Source organism: Haemorhous mexicanus, chromosome 15, assembly GCF_027477595.1.
Source record: "Haemorhous mexicanus isolate bHaeMex1 chromosome 15, bHaeMex1.pri, whole genome shotgun sequence".
NCBI lineage: Eukaryota > Metazoa > Chordata > Aves > Passeriformes > Fringillidae > Haemorhous > Haemorhous mexicanus.
The window spans coordinates 11,561,562-11,586,097 of NC_082355.1; the positions used below are offsets into that span (position 1 = coordinate 11,561,562).

Below are 24,536 nucleotides of genomic sequence, written 5' to 3' on the forward strand. Positions count from 1 at the left end.
AGGAATGACTTACAGTTACCCACATAAAGCTGGCACTGCAAATGTCACATGTTGTTAGCAGGAATGAGGATGAACATTCAGTGCTCCTGGCTCTGGTTTGCTTGGAGGTTTCAGGCAAAGCTTGGCACAGGTGTACTTCAAAGAAGAAAGTGCACGTGCAAATTCTGCCTCTTAGCAACAAGATGTGATCACAGTATTGGGTTTAAAAGGCAGGTGATGAATCACAAACCCTGCTAAATAATGAGATTGCAATACACCCTCTTTGCACAGTGTAAATGCCACCAAAGGAGGAGATATCACATAGCTAAGCCACCACCATCTGCACAATTAATACATGCTCTAAGCAATGAGGGAGTAGGAGGAAAAGCATCATCACTTATGACTATGTAGTCATTAGCCAAGGTCCTCATCTTCATTAGACAAATAAATTAAAATTCACATTTACTGAAGCTGTCACAGTGGCTCCAAAACAATACTCTAAAAATGGTCCCACTGGATTTGGATGAAAATGATGCCTTTTGCAAGAGTGGTTGGTAGGCAGAAGCATGACATCAAATACACTGACAATCCAGTGCTATTAATCTATTAATCTAATCTAACCCTAACTCTCTTCCCTCCCCCCTTCTTTCACAATAAGGAGAGGAAAAAAAAATAGAGCACATGCTAAATTTTAGTGAAAATTAATAACTCAGGATAATAAAGGTCTGTAATTCAATGAAAAACTGACTAGAAAAATACACTGCTTTTCCAAAAGTTTTAGAGCTTGGGGAGATTTGAATTAGAAAATTGCTAAACAGAAAGCATGGATGAGCACAGTGATGAGGTGGAATAGTAAAACTAAGCAAAGCCAGAAGGAGAGAGGATAATGCATTTTCAAAACAATCATAAGAAAGCAGGAAAACTTGTTCAGTGCTAAGACTATATTTGATGAATTAAAATTTGGGGAGGAGGAGGGGTAGGGGCAGGGCACTTATTTCCATTATTACTCAATATTGAAAATAACCCAAAAGTTATGCTCAAACAGAGAAGGGGAATGGTTTTGCTGACACCCTTTGTACCAACACTGAGAGGGACTATTTTAACTAAATGGAAACTCTCCCATGTTCCCAGGCTCAAAACATCATCACTAAAACTTTTTTATTTGATCAATCTCCTGATGCAGAGCTGACACCCTGTTCTCCTAACTGGCATCAGACTTTCAGAACAGAAGATAACAGATTGTCACATTAGGCCTGAACTGTCACTGTCTTTTAAAAAGCACTTTGAACATCCTGTTTTCCAGGGCTAGTAAAGGTGCTGAACAACAAATAACTGAGGAATAAAACTTGTCACTTTTCATCCCTGTCTAAACTAACAAGCAAAATGAATCCTGATACCCTGCTCATTTCTCTCAACTGAAACAGAATTTTAAAAGTCTCAAAGTATAAGGATACTTTATTTCTATAAATAGGGGTTAAGTTTAGGGGTTGGGCCATGGGCACAATATTAAATTTGCTGCATTCCCACCCTATGTTGCAGGAGTGGGAAATTCAGGATTCTAGGAATGATGTTCAGCCCAGCAGCCTCTCTGGGTTTACCAGCTTGGCCATCACACATCTAACATCACACAATTTGCTGAGCCAATACTTTACAAAGCAAAACAAAAACCTGGTTTTCCTATGTATTGCACCAACAAATACAACTTAATACAAAAGTCATACAAGTGAAAAAAAACTGCTTTACCAATGCTTGTTTTTCTTTCATAGGGGTAGGTAATAATTATCTCTGCCTATCTAAAGTTTGAGCATTGCATCAATAGTCATGTATTTTCTATTTGCTTTATATTGATGTAATATCCATACCTTCCTCTGAACAAAATACTAATAAAGTTCTGTAATACCTGTAATGGCAGGTAACATTCAATATTTATTGTCATTCTTGATACTAAACAATAACTACTCTCCATGCTCTTTTACTTGTCTTCAGTTTTGTGGGGTAGTGTTCCCCACTGTTAACAATTTCAATGCTTTGGTTCAGTCTTACTCCTATTTCTAAAACCAGGACACAGCCAATTTTCTTAGCAATCCCATAAATCATAAATCTAGATTGTACCGAAATTAAAGCCATATTGAAATGGAAAGATGAACCCTAATGAAATTTAAATGAGGTGAACTAGAGAAGATGTGACCAGATAAGACAGCTGCAATGAGAGACTATCTCCTTCAATACAAGTAAAATACCTTCAGTACTTATGGAAACAAAATATTAACACAGAAAAAACCCAAAAAGTGCAAATAAACAAAACTAAAGAAACTACCAAAACACTTACCATAATACCCCAGTATCAGATTCTGAGATACCTCTACTCATAACCTTTTTTACAAGATTTTGTTAAGTATTCAGTTATAAAAATAGAAAGAGTGCCATGATGATACAAGCTTTGGTTGCATCCAGTTAAATCAAAGGAGGAGCAGAAGAGAGATGATGACTGGAGACTTGACTGAAATGGCAAAGTGCAGCTGCAGTTGATTTACATGAGTGGGACCCCACCTGGAGCATCAGTGGTAACCTCCAGAAACACCTGTGCAGAGGAAAGCTTTCCTCCTAATCCTTGTCTACAAAGATCTTTATACCCTCAATCAGATTTTAATTTCTTCTAAGATTGTAACTTGCCCCCTCAGGTTTTTCAGGGTTTTGTTTTGTTTTTTAAACTATTTAAAAAAAAAAAAATCATAATTCTGAATACTGCAGTATATGCATCTGGAAATTACTCTAGGATCCTTTAAAGCCAGGCTAATTTTTTTTTGTATTTGTATTATTATAGACATCTATAACTACAAAATAAAAATACCTTCCTGAACAACAGCATTCAACATTTTATCCATATCCTTCAGTTTTAATAATGGGCAAAAAATTTACTTGATAGTGTGACTTCTTTATAACATAAAACCACCTTTCATTAGAAGATGAAGGCAGAAGGCTGTGAAAAAGTAATCTTGAGTGTATCTTCAGTATCTCTTTTTTCAAAAAGAAATAAACTACTCTGGTTGGGAGAATGGGTGGATGTTTCTTTAACACACAGCAGTGTCCTTAGAAAATTCTTTTTCAGATAAATATTGCAGCTCTTGAATGCATTTCTGGAAGGCATAGCAAAGTTACATGAAAATGACTAATGGCATCTCTTTCTTATAGCTACTCCACCACCTCTTTAAAAATCCAACAGCAGCAAAAGTCATCTCCTCTCTGCTGTGCGTGCCATTTCTCCAGAACACTAATGCTGTGGAACAATATTCAAAGGCATCTCAGGATAACCACAGTAGAATATTTGTACATTCCAGCTGTTGGTGTTTTGGAGACCCCCTTGGAGAAGCAGCCCAGAGATTGGTGTTTAAAGAAGCACAGTGCTTTACTCTCAGTTTTTTGCCAAGAATAAGATATACCCTGGGATGGAACTATGAAATAAGCTCCTGTTGTGTGTAATGAAAAATAGGAGAGAGGGATGAATACTTAGCATTTGCCTCGTTGCCTTTGTCTTGTTTTCCATCTCATGCACTGATGATCATCTCTGCTTTTTACAGGGAGAACCAAAGGGAAAAGACAAGAGCCACCTTCTAGAGAGTGAATGAATGGTGTACTGAAAACACAGATGATGATATCTCCCTGCAAGGACAGAGCTTATCAGCAACGTCTAACAATAATTTACCTCCTCAGCTGAACACCAACTAATGTCCTGCAGTCATCTGAGTTCAAGGGATTTCTGAGCTCTTTCCAGGTAGTTTTCATTGTCTGAAATTTGTAGTATTTCAGTAAAAATATCTGTGAGGTAGACTGTTACAAGCTTTATGATTACAGTAAACTAATGTTTTTTTTGTTTCTCCCATCAGCAGAAGTATACCAAATTTTGTTGTGAGTGTTTCTTCCTATGCAGCATCAGTCATATTCCCTTGTTAAGGTACAAGACTATTATTCCAAAGCACACATCTTCATTTTAAGTTAAAAAACTCCGTAGCTACACAAAGATCTGTTTCTTATAGCTTATTTTTGCTAGCATTTCTACCAGTTAGAAATTCTGTGAAAACCTGCACAACAAAGAAAGTCACCATAGCAAAGAAGAAAAAGAGAGCACAGAATTTGTGGATGTCCACATTGTGATAAAGAACATTTTTCTCCTTACTCCAACATTTCTGATGCTTACCCAGATATCTCCAAATGGGGATAGATTCTGGATTGAAATAGCACTCTGAAGCAGGTTAAAAAGTTATGATCCCTGAGAGAGAACCCAGCCAGATAATGCAGGACCACTTGGTCCTATCCCTACTGTTCCAGTTTCCATTAATGCAAATTAAACTGAGATCTCAAAGTGTTTCCCCAACAGCTACATGTCCCCTGTTTTTCTCCATTCTGACCCTGAAGAGAATGCACCATAGCATTTTTCAATATACACTGGATTCATTTTCCATAACCACTTTAAGTAGGAAAAAAGCTGGATGCAACACCTTCTCCAGTAAAGATATCCCAGTCTTGCAGGGATTGTTAAGGTCTATCACCACATTTATTTTGTGAAAACAAATGTTAGCTTTATAATCCCCAGTGACTTTACAACCCTGCAAAGGGCTTTGGGAAAAGGATATTTTTCCCCATTAAAAGACCTTATGCTTTCATATGCCTTTCACTTTTCAAGACAAATTTTTGGAGCAAATATTTTTAAATGTCAGAGTTTTAATAAACAGTCCTGAGACAGATCCCTTTCAGTGAATGAAAACAAACCCATAAGCTGTATGTATTTTTTCGGGCAACACACATGAGCAGCAGGGGGGCCATTGTGCAGCAGAAAAATTATTATATATTTGCCATTGTGGAAAGAGGATGGGATGACTGACACAACTGCAGGGCTGAGTTCAGGGCCCCTCCCTGTAAGGAAGAGAAGACATAGAGGCATTGGAGCAAGGTCAGGAAAGGGCAGTGGAGCTGGGACTGGGTTTGGAGCAGCACCTGAGGGACCTGGGGAGGTCAGCCTGGAGAAAAGGAGTCTCAGGGGAGACCTTCTCAGTCTCTGCAACTCCCTGGAAGAGGCTGTAGCCAGGTGAGGGTCATTCTCTTCTACCAAGTATCAAGCAAAGGGCAAGAGTAAACGGCTCAGGTTGAACTAGGAGAGGTGTAGACTGCATATGAGGAAACATTTCTTTAGTATAAGGGCTGTTAGACATGGTAACAAGCTGCCCTAAAGAGGAGGAGTCACCATCCCTGGAGGGATTTCAAAGATGTGCAGATGTGTCAGCAGAAGCCACAAAAAAAAAAAAAAAAAAAAAACAAACAAAAACCAAAAAAAACCCAAAAAACCACAACCAACCAACCAACCAAAAAAACCAAAGCAAAACAAAAAAAAGAAGGTAAGCCATTGAAGGATGACACATGCATTCCATACTCTGCAATTGCTGCAGTTCTGCAGTTCTTGTAAAAAGTGCTCTCAACAATGACCCACTGCAGCACATGAAGATGGAGAAAACGGTGACCTCTCAATTCAGAAGCTGAGCAGGATAAGGCACTCTGGCAAACCCTCCCTGGGAAATGCTGAATGTGGACTTACAGCCATATGTGAGAATAATTCAGGGTCCTGAAGATGTGCTTGTTTCTGAGCAGCAGCCAGCAAAGACCATGTGCACAGAACACAAACCCTGGGGACCCTCACTGTCTGATGGCACCACCTTGAAACACCTTGTGCTGCTGGGGCAGCCAGTTCTGGGGGAGCAGTCCCCAGGTCAGGGCAGGGAGGGGGCTGCTGAGCTCCTCTTTGCTCTGCCACAAGGAACATGCCTCATGTAGCTCTCTCCTTGTGATGTGATCTCACAGCCTCCTCCTGGCCCTGAGACGTTCCTGCCATCTGCTCGTACAGATGGCGCATTCATGTAAATTTTAAGGAAGGGTTTTCCAAACATTTTCTATTCTCTCTCTTCTCAGATAGTTCTAGACTAGCTGATGCAGTAAATGTTCTAGGAATGTCTATTCAGAAAGAGAAAAAAAAGCAGCAGGAAAAAGAAAATATGATCTTACACAAGTAATTTAGAGGAGATAAAAATTCTGCTCACTGAACAGTAAGTAGAAATATCTGCAGTATAGTCTAAAAATCACTGATAGGCATAGCTTTAAAGTGCTCTTCTGCAGAGGCTTACACACATCCTGAGTCTGGAGAACTTAGCTGGAAGCACAAACCCCCAGAATTTCTTATAACTTATGATAGTTTCTCTCCTGCTAAGCAGGACTGAAAACTGTTCCAAGAAGAGCTCTCCTGAATTACTTTGCACACTGAAGACCACAAGAAATTTGAATTTTCAGAGAAATAAAGAAATGGACCCAGGAGATGCAAGTAAAAAAGATCCCAACAAATTCCTTACACTTGAGGAGTTTAGGTAGTTCTTATCTCAGAAAACATTTTACCATTGTGTAAAGTAGGATAAAACATTGGGTGAACAAATCAGCAATTATCTTCCCAGAAAATGCATTAAAACATAAAGGAAATGTGGTTTGGGTGAAAAAAATTACCCAAACTAGATATTTAACAGGAATAAAAACTAAATCCAAGTACTTACACCTTCAGATAAGACATCTGGTAGGGGAGAAAACCCCATATTCTTCCACACAATAAATAGTACGTCTAACATTAAAATGTGAGAGAAAAGCTTCATCTGTAAATGACAACAATTAGGAAGTGATTATGTGTGAGCCACAAGAGGTGTTATTAGTTCTATGGTGTCCTAACTTTTATTTTTCTTACATATGCAAGGACCCCAGTCCTGCTCCTACTTCTGAGATCCATCTCACATTTAACCAATTTTAAAAAATCCAATATGTGCAAGTAGAATTTATACAATGTATTTATTTATGAAATATATATCATTTATGTAAGCATGTGCTTGTATACACACATTTAGCATCCATCTATCTGAGTCTTAATCAGAGAATTCTGACATTTTATGCATGTCCTTCCAACTGGAAAATCTCCCTTCTCAGGTTCACCAACTAGCAGCTCAAATATGATCAAAATCATTGCAGAAGAGAAAGGATAGATTGCTGTAATTCTAAATTATATAAATTATTAAACTTTAAGATTAAATGTTTGATAACCTCTATTTGTTTTTTGGAATATGCAAAACCCTTGAAGCAACTTAAACTATTTCACGGTTCTGTAGCTGATGGAGTTTTTCTTACTAATACAGACTAAATGCCATAGTCTGTCTGTCAGGCAATAAAACTCCAAATTCTTTTCATTCCATTGCAATGTAATAATTTTGGATAATAGGGCTTTTAATGGAAAAGATTCCTGTGACTTAAAGCTTTTTTTTATTAAGCTTAATTGAATTAATTGTTCACATACTAATGACTTAATAGCCACTTCCTAAAAAATAAAAGCAATAAAAGCAAAAGACCCTTCTGAATACTTATCCCATACTTAAAATCTAATAAAGGGACTGAAATAGAAAGATATCTTTGTTTTATTTCAGATAGGAGAGGAATTTAAAACACAACTGCTCTCTCCCTCCTGCTGAGGATGAATGTTGAAAAGATGCCATTCCAAATCCTACAGAAAAATGCACAATAATCTATGAGTCCTTAACTGAAAAGAAATATTTAGGAGAGCCAATGATCTCTTTTTTTTCCCAGAAATGGCATCTTTGCTAAAACTGGCTCATTTTGTGAATGGGCTGCTATGTAGGGAAAGTGGAACAATGGGATTCTGAGAAAATAAAGCAGATTTGTATCCATAACCCGGCCATCCCAAGGTGCACATGAGGGCTGGCATTTTATAATTCTTCATAATAATGCTTGGCACTTGTGTAGTGCTTTATGGGATCAAAGCACTTTACAAACTAATTAATTAATCTTCACAACACCCCTGTGAGAAGGTAGGTTTTAGTGTTCAGTTCACCAAATGGAATAACTGAGCAGAGAAGCTGGAGGATTTGTTTCATGTCCAAATCTTCAGTTCACAGGAACAGTGTTATTAGAACTAACAGTAGATGCATTTCTCTGCTTTATTCCTTGGAACCTATAAAAGAACTATTTGCATGAGAAAGGAAAACAGCATCTGGGCACACTTGGGCCAGAGCTGATGCCTTGTTTATTTAAAAAAACAACTAATTCACTTAAGAGACACGCTGGGATTTAAGTTTCTTTCCTTATCCTGGATCTATACTGGCAGTGCAAGAAAAGAGCCATGATCAGACATGTCCTGCCCCAGGATTTCCAGATAATCAAATTGGGGTGGTAATGATTCCTTGTTAATGCAGAAATTCTTTGTAGTTGAAATTCTACATAATTGTACAGGATTCAATTTTTTCCAAGTCTTTGCAACAGCTACATGACTTCAGTTTGAAATCATGTTTTACTACATTTGCACTTATTTCTGCAAGTTTCCAAAAAGTTCTTGCTTTGACCACCTGCATACAAGATTTAGGGGCTCTTACACATGTCTATGTACACTAACAGCCTTGAAAACCTGGACAAAGAAATTGAATTAACCTCATTTCTTGTGCAAGAGTAAACAACTGCATGTCAGACTGTGAATTAGCTTTGGCAAGTGTTGGCAAAGGAAAAGTCACTAATTGCATCTACAGATGTGAGCACCAGCACAAAAAAATTCTCCACTGGAAATGCTTCTTCAGAGATTGATCTTCTCATGTTCAAACAAGTCTTATAAAAATTGCTTTTTACTTCCTTTTTGCAATGCCAATATATCCAAAATTAAGAAAATTGGTATTTTTAATTGGAGAACAGAAAGCTACTGACACTTCAGACATCCTAATTAAAATATACACCATATTCACTTATTTATTTTAACAAACAGCAACACTAATGTTGGTGCTCTTTATGCTACAGGGTACCTCATGATAATGTTTATTTCCTCTTCTCCCCTGAGGCTGAACAAGGCCCCAGTTGGTGTGAAGGTCTGCACAGACAAGAGAGGCACGAATGTGATGGAAGCAGAGACACCTGCCCCCTTGACAGGTATCATAATCAAGAGCAGAGCATCCAAAATAATATATTTTCCCCAGAAAAAAAGTCCAGGTTCTTCTTATTGCTTCTGAATCCCCAAAGAGAAAAGATTTGGAGAAAATTTTTTGTTTAACATGACTGTGCATTAGAAGTCCTTAAACACCTTCTGTCCAGCTTCTGGAAACATAATACTGTAGCAAAAAGGTAAGACAGGTCTGTTGCTTTCTTGCAGAAGATATTTTGGAATAACAAGGGTGCTTGAAATATTGCAGGCAGTCCAAAGACTTAATTTTAATTCACAGAATAACAAAATTTTAATTGGAATGGATCTTAATGACCATCCAGTCCTAAAACCCTTGACATGGGTAGGGACAGCTTCCACCTGGTTCTTGAGCCCCCTCACACCTGGTCTTGAACACTTCCAGAGTTCCAGCTAGTAGAAATTATTTTATTATTTTAAAACTGAAAAATGGAGCTGTACCTCCAAATAATGCCTAGCATTTAATTAAAATTAAGCCCTATCAGAAAAAAAAATTCCCAAAAAACAAAACAAAAACCATAATCCCCCCCAAGAAACAAACACCCCCAAAAAACCCCAAAAAACAAATGAGAAAAAAAAGAAAAAAAGTAGCAAAATAAAGATCAAATGCTTTATTGAAGTGCTGGTGTGAGCACTTCACCCCTCAAAGAATGTGGTCTGAGAACTAAAGATATTTGCAAAGCAATTGTTTTGAAAACTGCCTGTGGGATTTCATAGACTAGGAGATGCCTATGAGGAGTTAAATGCTGAACAAGTTTAATAATGCAACAAAAATGCCCGGTGCTGTCTTAGCAGAGCAAAATATGGCAGAATCTATTTTATTTGCAGAAGTGAAAATTTCCAAGCAGCTGAAACTGAGTGAGCAGACAGCAGAAGGCACAGCTGAGACAACACAAAATAGTCATCCAGGACTGGTTAGGATTTTGTGACTCAGTGCGGGTAGCAGGAAATGGAGAACAAAGCAAGGCCATCATACACATAATTCTCTCATTTGTGGGGGATTACTGTGCTCCATCAGTCAAATAGGAATTATTGCTGGCTGACTTGGAGACTCAGAGATGGTAGTGCATTAGATGAATCTTGGCAAGTAAAACTGGTGGGCTTTCAAATGGGAAAAGTCTTTAATTTCTAAAAAAACTCCTCTGTTCTGCTTCTTTTGTTTTCCTGTTGGCTAAAAAGGATGGGAATGTCATTACCTCACAGAACATGGTTTGTATCAGGTGTTCTGCATATATCCCATTTTTCTGTAAAAAACACCCACAAATTTCATTTACAGAAAGCACAAAACCATCCTACTAAAGAGATACAAGAGCACACAATGCTCTTGGTCAAGTAATTATCAGTTCTCTACCCACTGTCACGGAGCTTGCTTGTGAGGGATGTTGGGAGAAGTGTATGCAAGGGTCAATATCTCTGTAAAGAGCCTGCTAATGGTGCAAAACCACATGAAACATCCTGGTCTTCAGCCACTTCTTCACCTGTTTTTAATCCTTGTATTCCAAACTAAATTTCCCCCTTTACTCTGACACATGGCATCACAAGACTCTACCAGCAAAGAGGCAAGTTCCAGAGAGACACAATTTCTCAAAAAGCAGTAATTCTAAATTGGCAAGTTTTATTCAACCTATACTATTTGCTATCCTAGATTTGAATGTCTAAATTTACTGTTCTAAATCTTGTCAAATCACTAATATCTTCCTGCAAGTCATCTCAATTTCCAACATAGTAATTTTCCCTGTAATGACTCTTCATTTAAGACTACATGTTTACAATTTTTTACCATTTAGGTGATTTAAGTATATCATCTACTGAACGTCCTGGTCTTGGCAGCAATGAATAATTTTCTTGACAGATGGAATATGAAAAAAATACTAAATAAAACATTTTCCCAAAACATAAATAGCTGGCAGTTATCCCTCAGAAATGAAAGTCCTTCTTAAAAACAACCAGCATGTCATGTTCTCTGTAAAAACAAGGTCAAGAATTTAGTTATGCCCTTAACTAATGCCCTATTGCAGTGAAGAAGGCAGGCTATGAGAACATACCATGTTTCCATTTATTATTAGCCATTTCTCTTTTTTCTTCCCTCCTTCTCTCCCCTCTTTCAGCAACAGCCTGATCCAGGTGCTCACAAAATTGCCTCTTAGTCCCTCCTGAAATTTACCTTCCCAACATCAAATCTAATCAGATGTGACATGCACACCATGTATGGGCTCTGCTCACAAAAACAAAGAGAACAACATTAAGGGATCACTGCTTGCTGGAGGAAATAGAAATTCAACTGCAGAGACACAAAAGAAAGGGATGGTTACATTTGTACTGATAAAATCACTTGCTCTTCAATGAATTTAGGTACAGCAATCAAGGTAAATGCAACCAAATTCACAGCAGCATTTCTATATGTGTGTATAAATAGATGCATGGGGAGGTGAAAAATTTCAGACAGATACTTAAAGGAATCTCAGTTTAGAAAAATGAATCCCACAGTAAGAATATGTGACTGCAAGTACAAGCTAAAGTAAATTAATGCAGCAACAACAGTAGATTTTCAGAATAAATAGTGTACAGGGGGTTTTAGATATATGAGGAATACAACTAGGCAGGTATTTTTAAGATGTGGAAATTACTAATAAGCAAGAATTAAATCTATCAGTACTGTGGACATTTGAAATAACAATAAGTCTGAGTTGAATTTAGATGAAAAAGATAAAGTTACTTAAAGCTATAAAATTAAAACCTTAATATTAGAATGAGATCATGGATTGCCACTTGGTCCAGGGAAGGCAAAAGCAGAATATGGCCAGTGACATAACCCTGGTGTATTTCCACTGGTGCATCTTCCCCATGCAGCCCAGGGTGAGAAGGCAGTTTTAGCCACAAAGCCTTTCTGAGCCCTACCAGGCTGAGTCTGAGGAATCAATTCTACATTTCACAAGACTTGTCTGGGGTTCATTAAGAATTAGGAGCTGTAAGAAAAGGTTTTCTCACCATGTCATCTGTTAGGTACCTGTTATGTTGCACAGTCCCTACCCCAGAAGAACAAGACCCAGCAGTGCCCTTCACCTCTGTGCTGCCCAAGGACTCAGCTGCCACAGCAGAGAAGGCAACTGCAGTCCCCAGCTGCAGTTCCCAGCCTCAGGTGACACTCACCCTGTCCCTGCCCCCAGGTACAATCCACTGCAGCACAGTAACAGAACAAGGGCACAACTCACAGCCAGCATCCATCCTGTGCCAGCTCACAGGGCAAAGAACACTCTGGAAATGCACCAAGTAGAGTCTTAGATGTAAAAACTGATAATTTCAAATGTGAGATCCTTAGGTATACCAAAATACTTGAAAATTCTTTCCTAAAGTGAGATTTTTTTACCTAGGAAAAAAGCTGTCTAAATACCTTTAACTCTGGGCCGTGCACAAGTCCTTCAATAGAAAAAAAACCCATTTTAGAATTATTCTAAAACCATTTTGGATAACATATTGGGATTGGAAGTATTGAAGAAAATAACTCCGGGAAATAAAGGCTCAAAGCATTAGCAATGATTCCTCTAATTACATTAAACAGCTTTAAGTGAAAAATAGATACCATTTCACTTTACTGCATCTCATAAGAGATTGTAAAACTGATTTGCTATTTATGCTGAAAGAAAAGGAGGAAAGGTTTCACCCAAAAAAATCAAGCAGTATCAACACCAGTTCAGCTCAAAAAAAAGAAACAAACAAAACCCTCAAAATCTTAAAGTTTATTACACGAAAGGTTTTGAGGGTTTTGAGAAACAAATGAGCATCAAAAGAAACTCCCAGAAAACAAAAATTTCTATTACTCAATTCTTCTATGGATAATTTTTTGTGAGCTCTACTTACTGTTTACCAAGCTTTTAAAAAACCAGAAATTATTACAGATGCTTAAGCACTCAGAATAAAAAATGCCAAAAATAGCAAAAAAAAGTTAGCATTTTTGAATACATTAAATCTGATATTTATTCCTGATTTATTCTAGAAGAAAATAATAAAGATTATGATTTCAGAATCTTAAATTGAAAACTACACCAAAACCATTGTTAGGCTGGCTCTCACTCCATTACTATAAATATTGTTACATGGCTGGTTTATATTTCACTTTAAACTACAGCAGCATTTCAAGGAACCAAGTATCTGTTGGTTCAGTGAGCAATCACAACAACTCCAGACTTGCTCACAGCCATAGTGGCAGAGCCTGAACTGCTCCCCCAGAAAACACAACAGGACACAACAAACTTTGGTAAATACAATCCCCAGCTCTGCAGCATTTCCTGTTGTTAACCCAGGCAACGCTTTCCTGCTGTTTTGTTACCTACCCACACAGCACTGTCAGTCACCTTTTTCAGTTATATTTTTAAATCCATTTCTCAGCAATAATTTATCCTGCTGACATCACTAAACAGACAATTTCCCAAGTTTTCAGAGCTTCTCAAGAGTGAAGCCCTTTTGTTGATTTCCCCAGTCACCCCTCTCCATACTGTCATACAGAACAACAGGCTGTAAAACACTTCAAGTCACACCTCATCTTGGTGAAAATCAGAAAGCTGATTCATCTGGGTAGCATACAAACCAATCTAATATTCAATCAAAAATATTTTCAAAGCATATCAGTTAAACTATCAGTTCAGCTGTCATATACATTACTGTTTTCTCCTCTAATCCTCATTTTGTATTTCATATTTCAATTCCTTTGAAGAAGCTGTTCTAAACTAGGCTTTTAATCCAGAATGAATATTCTAAATAATATTTACAGTTTTATCTGTTCTTAATACAAGTCTCTGAGCTGTACTAAAAATGGCAGTTTATCTCAAAGATTTCTATAAAAATAAAATTCTTAGATTTAAAATATGAGCTTAGAATAGTTTGGGTTTTTTTTCTGGAATATCACCAGTTATATAGAATAGAAAAATAAAACTAAAAGCATTAAAAAACAAACAAAAAAGAGCAAGGAATGGTTTTTATTTTTAGCTTTTCAATCATGGTTTCAAATTAAGAGACAGAAGACTCAGAAATGGTTCATACTGACCTGAGCCCATAAAGGACTGTTCCATCTGGATGCAGACGAATCATTCTGTTCTTCACAGTAACACCATGAACAAATGACTTCTTGTCATTCAGGAAATAGGTATCAGGCACCCAGAGCTGATCAGCTACTCTGTTGTCCAGGGTAAGGTTTAGAGGTATTACATTATAGGACAGCCTCTTATCCCTCCACGCTTGCTGGAAGTACATTGTCAAGGTATAGTCCTGTGAGCAGAAAAAAACAAAAAAAGGATGCATTGAAAGATACATATGCAAAAAAATGACAATGCAAATAGACATGTATTCATTGTGACTGCTCCTAAAGGCAAACATTTCTGTTCAGAATTTATTTTTATGGTACTGAACATCTTGTATGCGCTTAATAACGGCAGTGAGAACACAAAGAAGATGGGGCATTTAAATTTTATGAATGGCTGAGAAGTTCTCACTTCAATATTTAAGAATAAAATTTAAAAAATTGTAGACATTTAACAGCCTGTAGCACTTTACAAGCCTGGGAGTTCTAGGAAATAGGAACATTCAGAGACCCAACTTTAATTCAAGGTCTCTGCTGTATTCAATATTGCTCTGGATCAAGCCTTCTGTCTCTGAAGTTGCAGTCACCACCCAAAGACTCCCCTAAATTAAAATTTCTTCAAAGTCTGTCAACTTTCCCCTGGGCACTGAAACCAATGGGAATTTTTTAAGGTTCCTAAGCCGTATACTTAGTCTTAATTTTACAGATGAAGTAACTCTGGTTACTTCAGGGGGACAATTCAAAGAGCACAATTAGCATCTCAGTAATTATTCACAGTATTATAAGACTTGTGTTGTCTTGATGCATACCACCACTGTACAGTGCTTCAGAGATGTTTTGACCTCTTGATTTTTTAAAGAATAATTCATTTACAAAGGTTATACCTTTATCAAAATTGTTATCCAGATGCAGAATAATCACTATATTTAGCCAATGCTAAAAAACCCTCTACAAATAGTACAAATAGTATATTCAGAACAACCCTGTGGAGAAAGACTTGCATAAATGGTAATATTAGTTCTTATTCCCTGTTTTATATTGTAAAGGAGAGTCAACTATTTAAAGCATTTTTTATTACAGCTGGAAAAGAAAAATTTATCTTCCTGCTGAACTACTTTAAAAGCATATGCCACAAGTGTATTTTACAAGCATTCTCATTTAAAAGGATGTCTGACATGTGAACACTCTACAGAACGTCTCAGAAAATACAAAAATAAATTTTTCTTATTCTGCAGTTCTATTGAACAGCCCAGTAGGAAATCACTGAAATTGGGTTGCTGTATTTATTCTCTTTACAACAATACCCACCCTTGAACTAGGGATGGCCTGTGAGAACTAAGGCTATTTCAGCAGAATTCCATAAGCAATGACACAGAACCTTGAAACAGTGACCCTGCCTCTTCTGCAGAACAGTGTGCACTCAGAAAAATCAGGATAAAGAAGAAGAAGAATAATCAGTATATTCTATATTTTTTATAGAAATGTGCATTTCAGTGGTGGAAAGGCTCTTATTTTTTGCCTCATCCCTCTCCAGAAGAGCCCATGTACATGGGCTTGAAAATGCCTCTTCAATTTTCAGTGAAGCAGGGGAAAACACATGTTCTGTGAAGAGTTACTGCATGTCCTCCTTCCCCACACAAACTACAGATGGTACTGCAGTCCCTCCAGTGCTCCTGTCTGCACTGGTCCCAGGTCAATCCCCTTCCCTTGCTGCACCCCTGGCCATGCCTGGAACCCCAGCACCTTTGGCCAGGTGACACAACAGCCACTCTGCAGGGATCCAAGTAGGCAAACACCAAATAAGCCTTCCCACAGTTGTTTAACTACCCAATATATTCTCCTGGTGCTGTTCTACAATCTGATCAGTTTCAATGATCTGAAATCTCTCCCCACCTCCCCAGGGTCAGGAGGAGATGAGCTTGCAAGAGCGTTCCACCTACATCTGAAGAATTTCACTGTTCTGCTTCATCACTGTTCTGCAGGATTTGATTCATAGCAGCTATCAGAAAATCTCCAGTAGGAAAATTTATTAGTCTTTATTATACTAATATATCACATCATCAAGTAAAGATCTATAGCAATTGATTCTCCATTATCCTTGGAAAGCTGCATTTTATTCCTATTCCAAGGAATAACCTACATGTATTAATAAACTGCATAAATGCATAGAACATGCTTTCCTTTTTACACCTCAGTAAAAGAGGAAAAGAAGAGGAGGAAAAACCTTAAACATACATGGTTCATTGCATAGAAGTGAATTACATAAAACTGTAAATTTGGAGCACTGGCATTGCTGAAAGAAAAGCCAAGTCACCAGGCTGAAGTTTAAAATCAAACATACTGTGTTCCAGAAAGAGCTGGTGTTCTGACTAAAAATTATTTGTCATCTGTTGGCCCTAGTTTTCAGACGTGACTGGAGTTTCTGATGGCCAAAACAGAACTCCTCGGAAATTGTTATAAAACTCTCACAAGCTTTTGAATTTAGGTTTTTATTTCCAATGATAATTTTTAAAAAACACAAAGATGTTCCCAGCTACATATTTCAAAGTGAAATTGGTAAGATAGGAAAAAAGCAAAACCTGTCACATAAACTGTGATCTATTCCTTAGAAAGGAGAGAGGCATCTGTTTTCAAAATCCCAAATGAAAGAGTAATTCAAAAAAGGTGTGCAGGTACAAAATGTCCCTAAAGTATCCCAAGACCCTTTACATGATGTCATTAAGAACACTCTCATCTAATAGGAATACTACAAGAAAAAAGTCTGTTAAAACACTGAACATGGGCATTCCCCTCTATTCTAGGGATAGATATCAAAACAAACATGTAAATATCTTGTCTCAAGGAAGAAGGGCACACAAAAGAAGTAGAGAAATAGAAGTAAAGGATGATTTTATTTTGTTAAGGTTTAGCATCCTTTTAAATTCACAGGATGGGACTGTTAGAACCAGCATAAGTTTGAAGAGGAAACAGGAGCAAATTCATTTCCCTTCCTTGCACAAGGGACTAATTCTAATGAGCTGAGAGAACTCCAAGCCCAAAGCTCCTGATGATGGTGTCAGTGTAAACCACTGCAGACACAAACTGCAAAGGCAATGACTGTTTGCAGCATAAGCACATAGCCACATTTCTCCCATAGAAATAAAGAGGTTCCTCACTTGCCCTGGACGTGAACAGCTGTATAAAACTGTATTAGTGTTGACAAAGTTACAAGAAAAACCTATGCTATAAAGAAGCAAGCATATGTTCTGTAAACATTATCAATTTTGTAGGTTTCATTATTTTAATTATTTCATTATTATTCCATTGCTTGCTTAGATTTAAATTTAATAAATTTTTTTGTTCTGTCCAGAGCAAAAATGGAGGCATCAGAAAATGGATCATTACCCCCCATTCTATTGTGATCAAAGAAAGCTCCTCTTTTCCTCACCTCACCTTCCCACTTTCCCTCTTCTTTATTTCATACAACGAACAAAAGAGCAGCAAATATAAGACAAAATTACTGTTTATGCATAATTTTCCATATGAATAAAAAAGTATCAAACAGTTTCATTAGTATTAGCATATTCATGAGTAACTTTTATTCTGCACATTAACTCTGTGCAGTGGTTGCCTGCAAACATTTTAGCTGCTGGAAGTGTAAATACACGGAGGATTAAATAATTTAAAATACATTGAGTATTTAGATAAATAGAAGTATTACAGATAGACATGGTGTCAGTGAATGGCCATCAATTTCAATTATGAAACAGAAGATACTGGACAGGAAAGCATCAAATCTGAATACTGGCATTCTTATTTATATTCTCACATTTCATTCATGCTCTCAGATAAATGTTTAAGCAAAAAAAAAAAAAAAAAAAAAAGCAGAAAAATCAGTTTGGGCCTACTATTAGTTTAAAAAGATTAGAACACAGGCCTTGGCTAAACCTACCCATGGGCCAAGAACTGACATATTGATGGTTCTCTTTTTATATTGGAAAAAGGATCAAGGCAAAAAAGGAAACAGAGGTCATAAATATTCACAATGACAGTGGGTGTCTAATGCAAAAGACTCAACCAGATGTAAATTTTTCCAAAGCATAATAATAGGGTCCAATGTGAGAAAACACATTTAAAATATAGCTCCTTCTTCTGCATTACACAAATCAGGACTGATTCACACTGCAGCTTAAAATTGTAACCAACACTTGTATTAACAAGGCTAGAAAACAGCTACTGAAACGCTGGAAGAATAAAGGCAGGAAACTTCAGAGGAGAAAAAAATAAGCAGAAGAAATATACAATAGCTAATGTATACAATATACATTCTGTATATTGTAAACAAGTATAAGAGTGAAGTTGAAGAAGCTGTTAATCATTGCTCTGCAGTAATGAATGGAGAACTCATTTGTGGTTTGGCTTAAGTCCACTCCTCATAACATTCCTGGTTATTACTAATTTACAAAAATGCTTTACTACATTTCCACATATGGCTATTTTGAAACAAAATTTCCATCTGAAAATGCTTGAAGCTGAAGATATTGCCTGAGCACTATATTTATTTAACATTACATTTAAAAAACTGTTTGTTGATAACATTTAAAAGTGCTGATTGACAATCCTTTCAATCTTCTTTTTATTTAAAACCAACCACTACAACATGTTTGATTCAAAATTATCTATCTCAATCTCTCACTGAGAAAAATAATGTAAAAAGTCTTCGTAATGCTGGAGACACCCCAAGGTGCACAAAGTGACATATAAAAGTAGAAAGAATGATTGAAGGAATGGATGATACCAAAGAAATGCCAAAATAGTCATATGCCCTTTCAAAAAAAGTATTTTTCACATTCTGTAAATCTTTACTTCAAAATAATTTTTAAAAATAAGTCCTCAAAACAAATAAAAAAGCCACAAACAATGACATCAGGAACCTTACACAGAACTCAGGCTGAATTCTCTCTATCAAATCCAACTTTCCAAGCTGGCTTTAAATCTGTGAAACACTTGTATTTGACTGAGTCTCCTAAATCTTACTAGGGGACTTTTCCTTGATGGGAATTACATCTTCACAAATTCATGGTCTTTCCAAAAAGAAGATCCCAACACCAAGCTTACCATTTATTTTGCTGCAACTCTCCTGGAATTATACATCAGCCTTCTCATTTGTGAGCTGAGCAAAGCAGCAAAAATGGGCTGCTTATCTCCCACCACAGCTCTCAGAAAAGCAGTGTTAGAGAATCAAGCAAGAGACTTGGGTATGAAAGCCAAAGGAGTGTCAGCAGAGCTTGATTCCTCAGCAGGAAAGTTCTGACCCTGATTATATGAAATCTGAAGTAAGAGACTGTAGGTTTTCAGGATCAAGAGCATGAATCTGTGCCTCCTGAGGGTAGCCAATATTGATAATATTTATATTTATGCTTCTCCATGGTGATTTAGGTAATGGCACAGCCTCACCCTGCAAAGGATTCATGCACTAATGAAGTGAAATAAAGCAGTTCTGGCTGATAAGTGTCCTGCAACCTTAATTAGCTGAGCAAGACTCTGTGACACTTGAATTTCATTTCTGACAGGTCACCAGACTGAAGCATGACAGTGCACTTCTCCTGAGCCAGCAATCTGCTCATCACTGCAAGCAAGAAGCAATGAGCTTCTGCCACAGCAGCTCCAGCTCTCTCTGGCTTGCTGTCTCCTGATAATAAGAGGAAGATTGATTAAAGTGAACCTGGAGTGAAAAGTGTAATCTAACTGCTGCTTGGTTCAGAGAGTCACATGTCTGAGATCCCGAGATTGCTCTCTTCTAAAGGATCTCATCATCCTGATACAGCAGGAGTCTCAGATGAATAAAGCAAATTCAGAGTACAATGAATAAATGCAACTATTCTCACTTAAAAGAAGTTTTGAAAACAGCAGTTTTCTGCCTCAGACAAAATTATTATTTAGTCGTGTCTTTGAAGTAAAAGAAAATATTTTAGGCCACAAGAAACATCAAAAAGTTTATTTATATTTGAATTTCAAAGTTTTCTTTACTTGTGTATCCCAAGTTATTTCCCAGAGCTCACAGATCACTGCCTATGTAATTGTACAGTTCCACAGATCTTCAGAAAGGTAAGTACCTTCAACATAAATCATCCTGACATTGCTTTCTATTATAGCCTACTATATAACTGCCTTACAAAAGAGTATTTTGTTGAAAATACTAAAGAACAAAAAATTCATAATAATCATTAAGTAGAGTGGAAATAAACTTGTGGTTAAGAAGAACTGGAAATCCAGCTGAAAGGTTGGTGTGAGCAGATGGTGGCCTAAGATATTGTTTTGCAGAAAAGACTCAAAAGTGAAAAAATAGAAACAACAACCAGAGCCCTGAGTGTCTGATACATTTAGGGGGAGAGGGGGACAGAGGGAGGAATTCCAAGGTAAGAATAGAGCTATTGATAGATGAACTCTGGCTTAAATCTAAGAATTCAAGTTTTACCTAGATGCAGAACTGAACTGGCATAACATTTGAATAAGGGCTCTTTTCCCTTATGCTTTACAGTTTCCTAAGTTCCTTCACAAACAAAGCCTTAAGAATTCATTCAGAGACTGAAAGAACTGCAAGTTAATGCTGCTCCAGATCCTTGCAATTAACTTCTGAAAGACGTACTAAATTAGCACTAAAACCAACAGGTGTTACTCTAAAGCTCATAATAATTATTTTCAAGATAAATATTTTGCAAAATTTTTCAAGGACACTTATGAAAATGAATAAATATTCCCAGAACTTATTTATTTATGAGCATAGCCTTGCTTCCTTCAATCAAGGAGCTGTCACTGCATGGAGGCATGGAGACCCCAATGGCAAAAGTGCCACTAATAGTCCTGTTATTACACTACATAGCTCCTTGTGCCTTTCCACATCTAAAAGGTTATGTAACAATCTGTAAATTTTCAATCACAAGCTTAATACCGAATCAAGCCACAAAGTTATCTCAATTAAAAGTGTAACTTTAGTTTCAATATTAAAAAATTAAAAGAAATACCTGTCAAAAATTTGAATATCTCAGCTTCAGACTGAAGTTTTATGCTTAGTGGTGTTGAGAAATGCAGTGCTCTAATAAAAATATTTCCCTTCTGTGCTTTCATTTAATTGGGCTGCCTGAGGATGCACTTCCTTCTTGAAAAGGAAAATTATATAAATATTTTATTGGATCATTTTTGTAGGCAAAAGAATTTACTTTGCTCCGTTTAGTTTGCTTTAAAACAGATTAATTTTCTAATATTTCCATTCAGGTAAAAAGCCAGCTGCCTCCTCAGTTAGCAATGGAGAAGTTTCTACAAGAAACAGACACACTCAAGAAAACGTATATATGTTTACTCTTCATTTTCCTAGAAATGTTCAAAGTAATTTTTCTATTCTGGCAATACTGCTACCCCTGGCTTGTCCAACCTACATCACAGTCTCTCTGTATCACAGAGTTTCTGAACAATTTAAGCGGGTTTTCACCTCAGCTTTCTGGCCTTTGATATTTTCCTTAGAAGAACTCTTTCACAAGTGAGAACACTTTTAATTTTGCTTAATTTTGCTTTGCTTGTGATGTAATAACTGTGAGATTTAGATACAGAAAATCTTATCAATCTACGTGAAGATTCCCTTTTGATTAAGAGGGCCAAAGCCAACATCCCAGATAGCCTCACTGCAAGACAAACAGCTCTGTAGGAAAGAAGGAGCACATATGAATATTATCAATGCTGAGCCAAAATGAGCAGTCCTGGCATGATGCAGTTACTGAACATCACCTTAATTTTAATGATAAAAATTAAGGAGAGAGTAGAGAAGCTCAGATGAAAGTATCAAGTCAGATTTTTAGGAGGAATCAGAGTGAAATTGCTAATCAAGCTGGACAGTTCCATAATTTTTTCAAAATTTAACTGAAATTGTGGGTAACCAACAGTTAATAAACCCCTGTTATAACAGCACTGGGAAAGTGGACAAAATCAGGGTACTTTTCTCATTGTTGCCCTAAACAAAGAGTTGGATATATAAATAAATTATTAATTAATGAATTAATTGCTTTCTGGGATGTTCCTTGCCACTGAACACAGTCACATTTTCCCTTCTGACTTGGAGTATCCTTCAGCAAGATACGGGCTCAGCTACTACACAGTTTTGTCAAAGTAGCTATGATTATCTTATATTTGTAACACTTCTAAAACTGGATCAAGGATATATTTCTTAAAAATTTAAATTTTAAAGCATATTTTAAGATCACCTCAAAAAAAGGTTTACACAGATTAAGGAACAATCACAGAGAATACTGATCTAAGAGAGAGGCAGTGAGTGAGAGAGCATGAGTTGAAGGAAAATATTTATAAAATAATCCAAAACATTTTGGATAGTTCATGGCAGAATTACAAAAACAATGGGATACATAATATTCCCTTGAATAATGTGCAGAATAACAAACAAAACCACACTAATTTATTTCTTTAGCTTATTACAGTCTCTAAAAGCCGCTGATACTTCACACAAATTTATAGGACAAAACCATCCAGGTCTGTGCATGATATTTCTTGAGTATATTTTTTGCTTTATTTTTCTTCTAAATGAGCTCAGAGTCCTTCTCTCTCTGTCTGTACGCGTACATTTTCTCACATACTACTACTACTAACCACTGTAGATCTTTATGCTGATTTTCTTGGCATTTTTGTGATTTGTTTGTTTTTTTTTTTTTTTTTTCTTTCTCTTCCAAATCTTTGTCAAACACATGCACTTTGGAAACAGCAGCAGAGCTGTTTCTAGGCAAGGGTGACCTGGCAGTTTTCTCATGCCACTCCCCAGTCCCATGAGGAGCACCAGCAGCAGTTCCCTCCTGTTAAACACTGTCACATTCCACAACCCTTCATCCTCTGCCCTGCTGACTCCCAGCTCTCTAAAACGGTTCATTAATCCAGCAGTAACAAACTGACACCTTGAAGGGAGCAAAGTGCTCTGGAGAGCACAAATCTCCCCAGAAGTGTTTCTGAATCTTGGTGCAATATGCCAGAGGCTGCATTGCGAACTGATGTGCTTCCTCCCTGTTGGCACATCAGTCTTGTGGGAACAGACAAACCACCCTGATTCAGCCCCTCCTCAGCCAATCATCTCTTGCACACTGCAACCTTGTGTACAGATTTAATGAAATCAGAACAGTGAAGAGCGTGAGGATGAAAAAAAAAAAAAAGCCAATAGTGTCATGTCACCTAGACCTTTCCCTGTATTTTAAAGCTCTCCTCCCTGAAGCCCAAGATATGACAGACTGTTTCCCCTCAAAAATGTCAGGCACTGCAGAGAACTGGCAGCACTGAAGTAAAATGACAATTTATTATAATACATATCATTTCTTTCAGTGATGACAAGCCTGTGGAAGCTGGTAGAAGGTCCAATTTGCATGACAGCACAACCCTTCAGCAAAGAGAATACACTCAGTTGAGACACTGCAGGAGAAAAAATGATGTATTCAGATGAAAGAAAAATTATTATGATTATGCTCTAGGAAAAAAATCTGAAAAAAAACCCCCACAGGTGGAAAAAAATTTTGCATTTTTAATAGTAATTAATTATACTCTAAATTGTTCCTGGCTCAGCGAAGCCAAAACCTATTGGAATATCTCACAGCAAAAATTTCATTACAAGTGCCCCTGTAACAAAGGTGTATTTTCCTCCAGTTCAACCTCACACTCAAATCAAGATCTACTGTGAGGTCAGACCAAGTTGCTCAGGGCTTTCAAACCTCTTGGAAAGGGATTAGAACAAAACTTTAATAGCAATGAAACTATTACTTGCATTTAGAAAGAAGCTCCCTATCTTTCCAAAAGGAAAAATCAGGATGGTCACCCTAATCTAGCACTGACTGCAACTTCATTTCAGTTTGATTCAAAATCACCACTGTCTGATTTTTAGAGCCACTGCACACCACCACTTTGTTCTGTTCTGTTTAGTGTATTATTATTTCAGTCTTTTTGTGTCATTTTCTCAGCAATTGCCTCCACTCTTTAATCTCACTACTATTTGAGACACTTAGAAATCAACAGGATTCAGTTACCACTGAGGTTTTGAATGCAGCCATTGTTCACTATTTCCTATATGCTTCAACTGGCACCAACAATTCCTCATAAAAATATTCCCTGTTCCTATACAGTACATGATTTTTGCCTTTTTTTGTTCTCTCTCATAATCTTCAAGGTTTCCTTCTGTACCAAAGAACTTCCGATGCAATTAAATTATTTATTCCCACTTTCAACACTGTTAATAGATACTTTGTAAACAATCCTTATTATATTTTATCAGACTGAAGCTATCTTTTCATCAAGAGCTAATAATGTCTCTACCCTTGTACTATCAGTTCAGAAATATACTCCAAGAATCAAAAAAGTAAAAAAAAAATTTGGCATCCTTTACTACCAAATGGATTTATTTATTTGTGTCTGATTAAATACCTCATCTCCACC

At 37.0% G+C, this 24,536-nt stretch overlaps 1 protein-coding gene across 4 annotated transcripts in view; it reads right to left on the reverse strand.

Annotated features, from left to right (window-relative positions):
• The window catches only part of GABRB2 (gamma-aminobutyric acid type A receptor subunit beta2), a 144,428-nt gene that overhangs the window by 82,451 nt on the left and 37,441 nt on the right, over positions 1-24,536 (reverse strand). For all 4 annotated transcript variants that reach the window (XM_059859810.1, XM_059859811.1, XM_059859809.1 and 1 more), the window contains one exon: positions 14,052-14,272. In XM_059859810.1, coding sequence (XP_059715793.1) covers positions 14,052-14,272 — 221 coding nt within the window. The remainder of the gene's footprint in view (positions 1-14,051; positions 14,273-24,536) is intronic.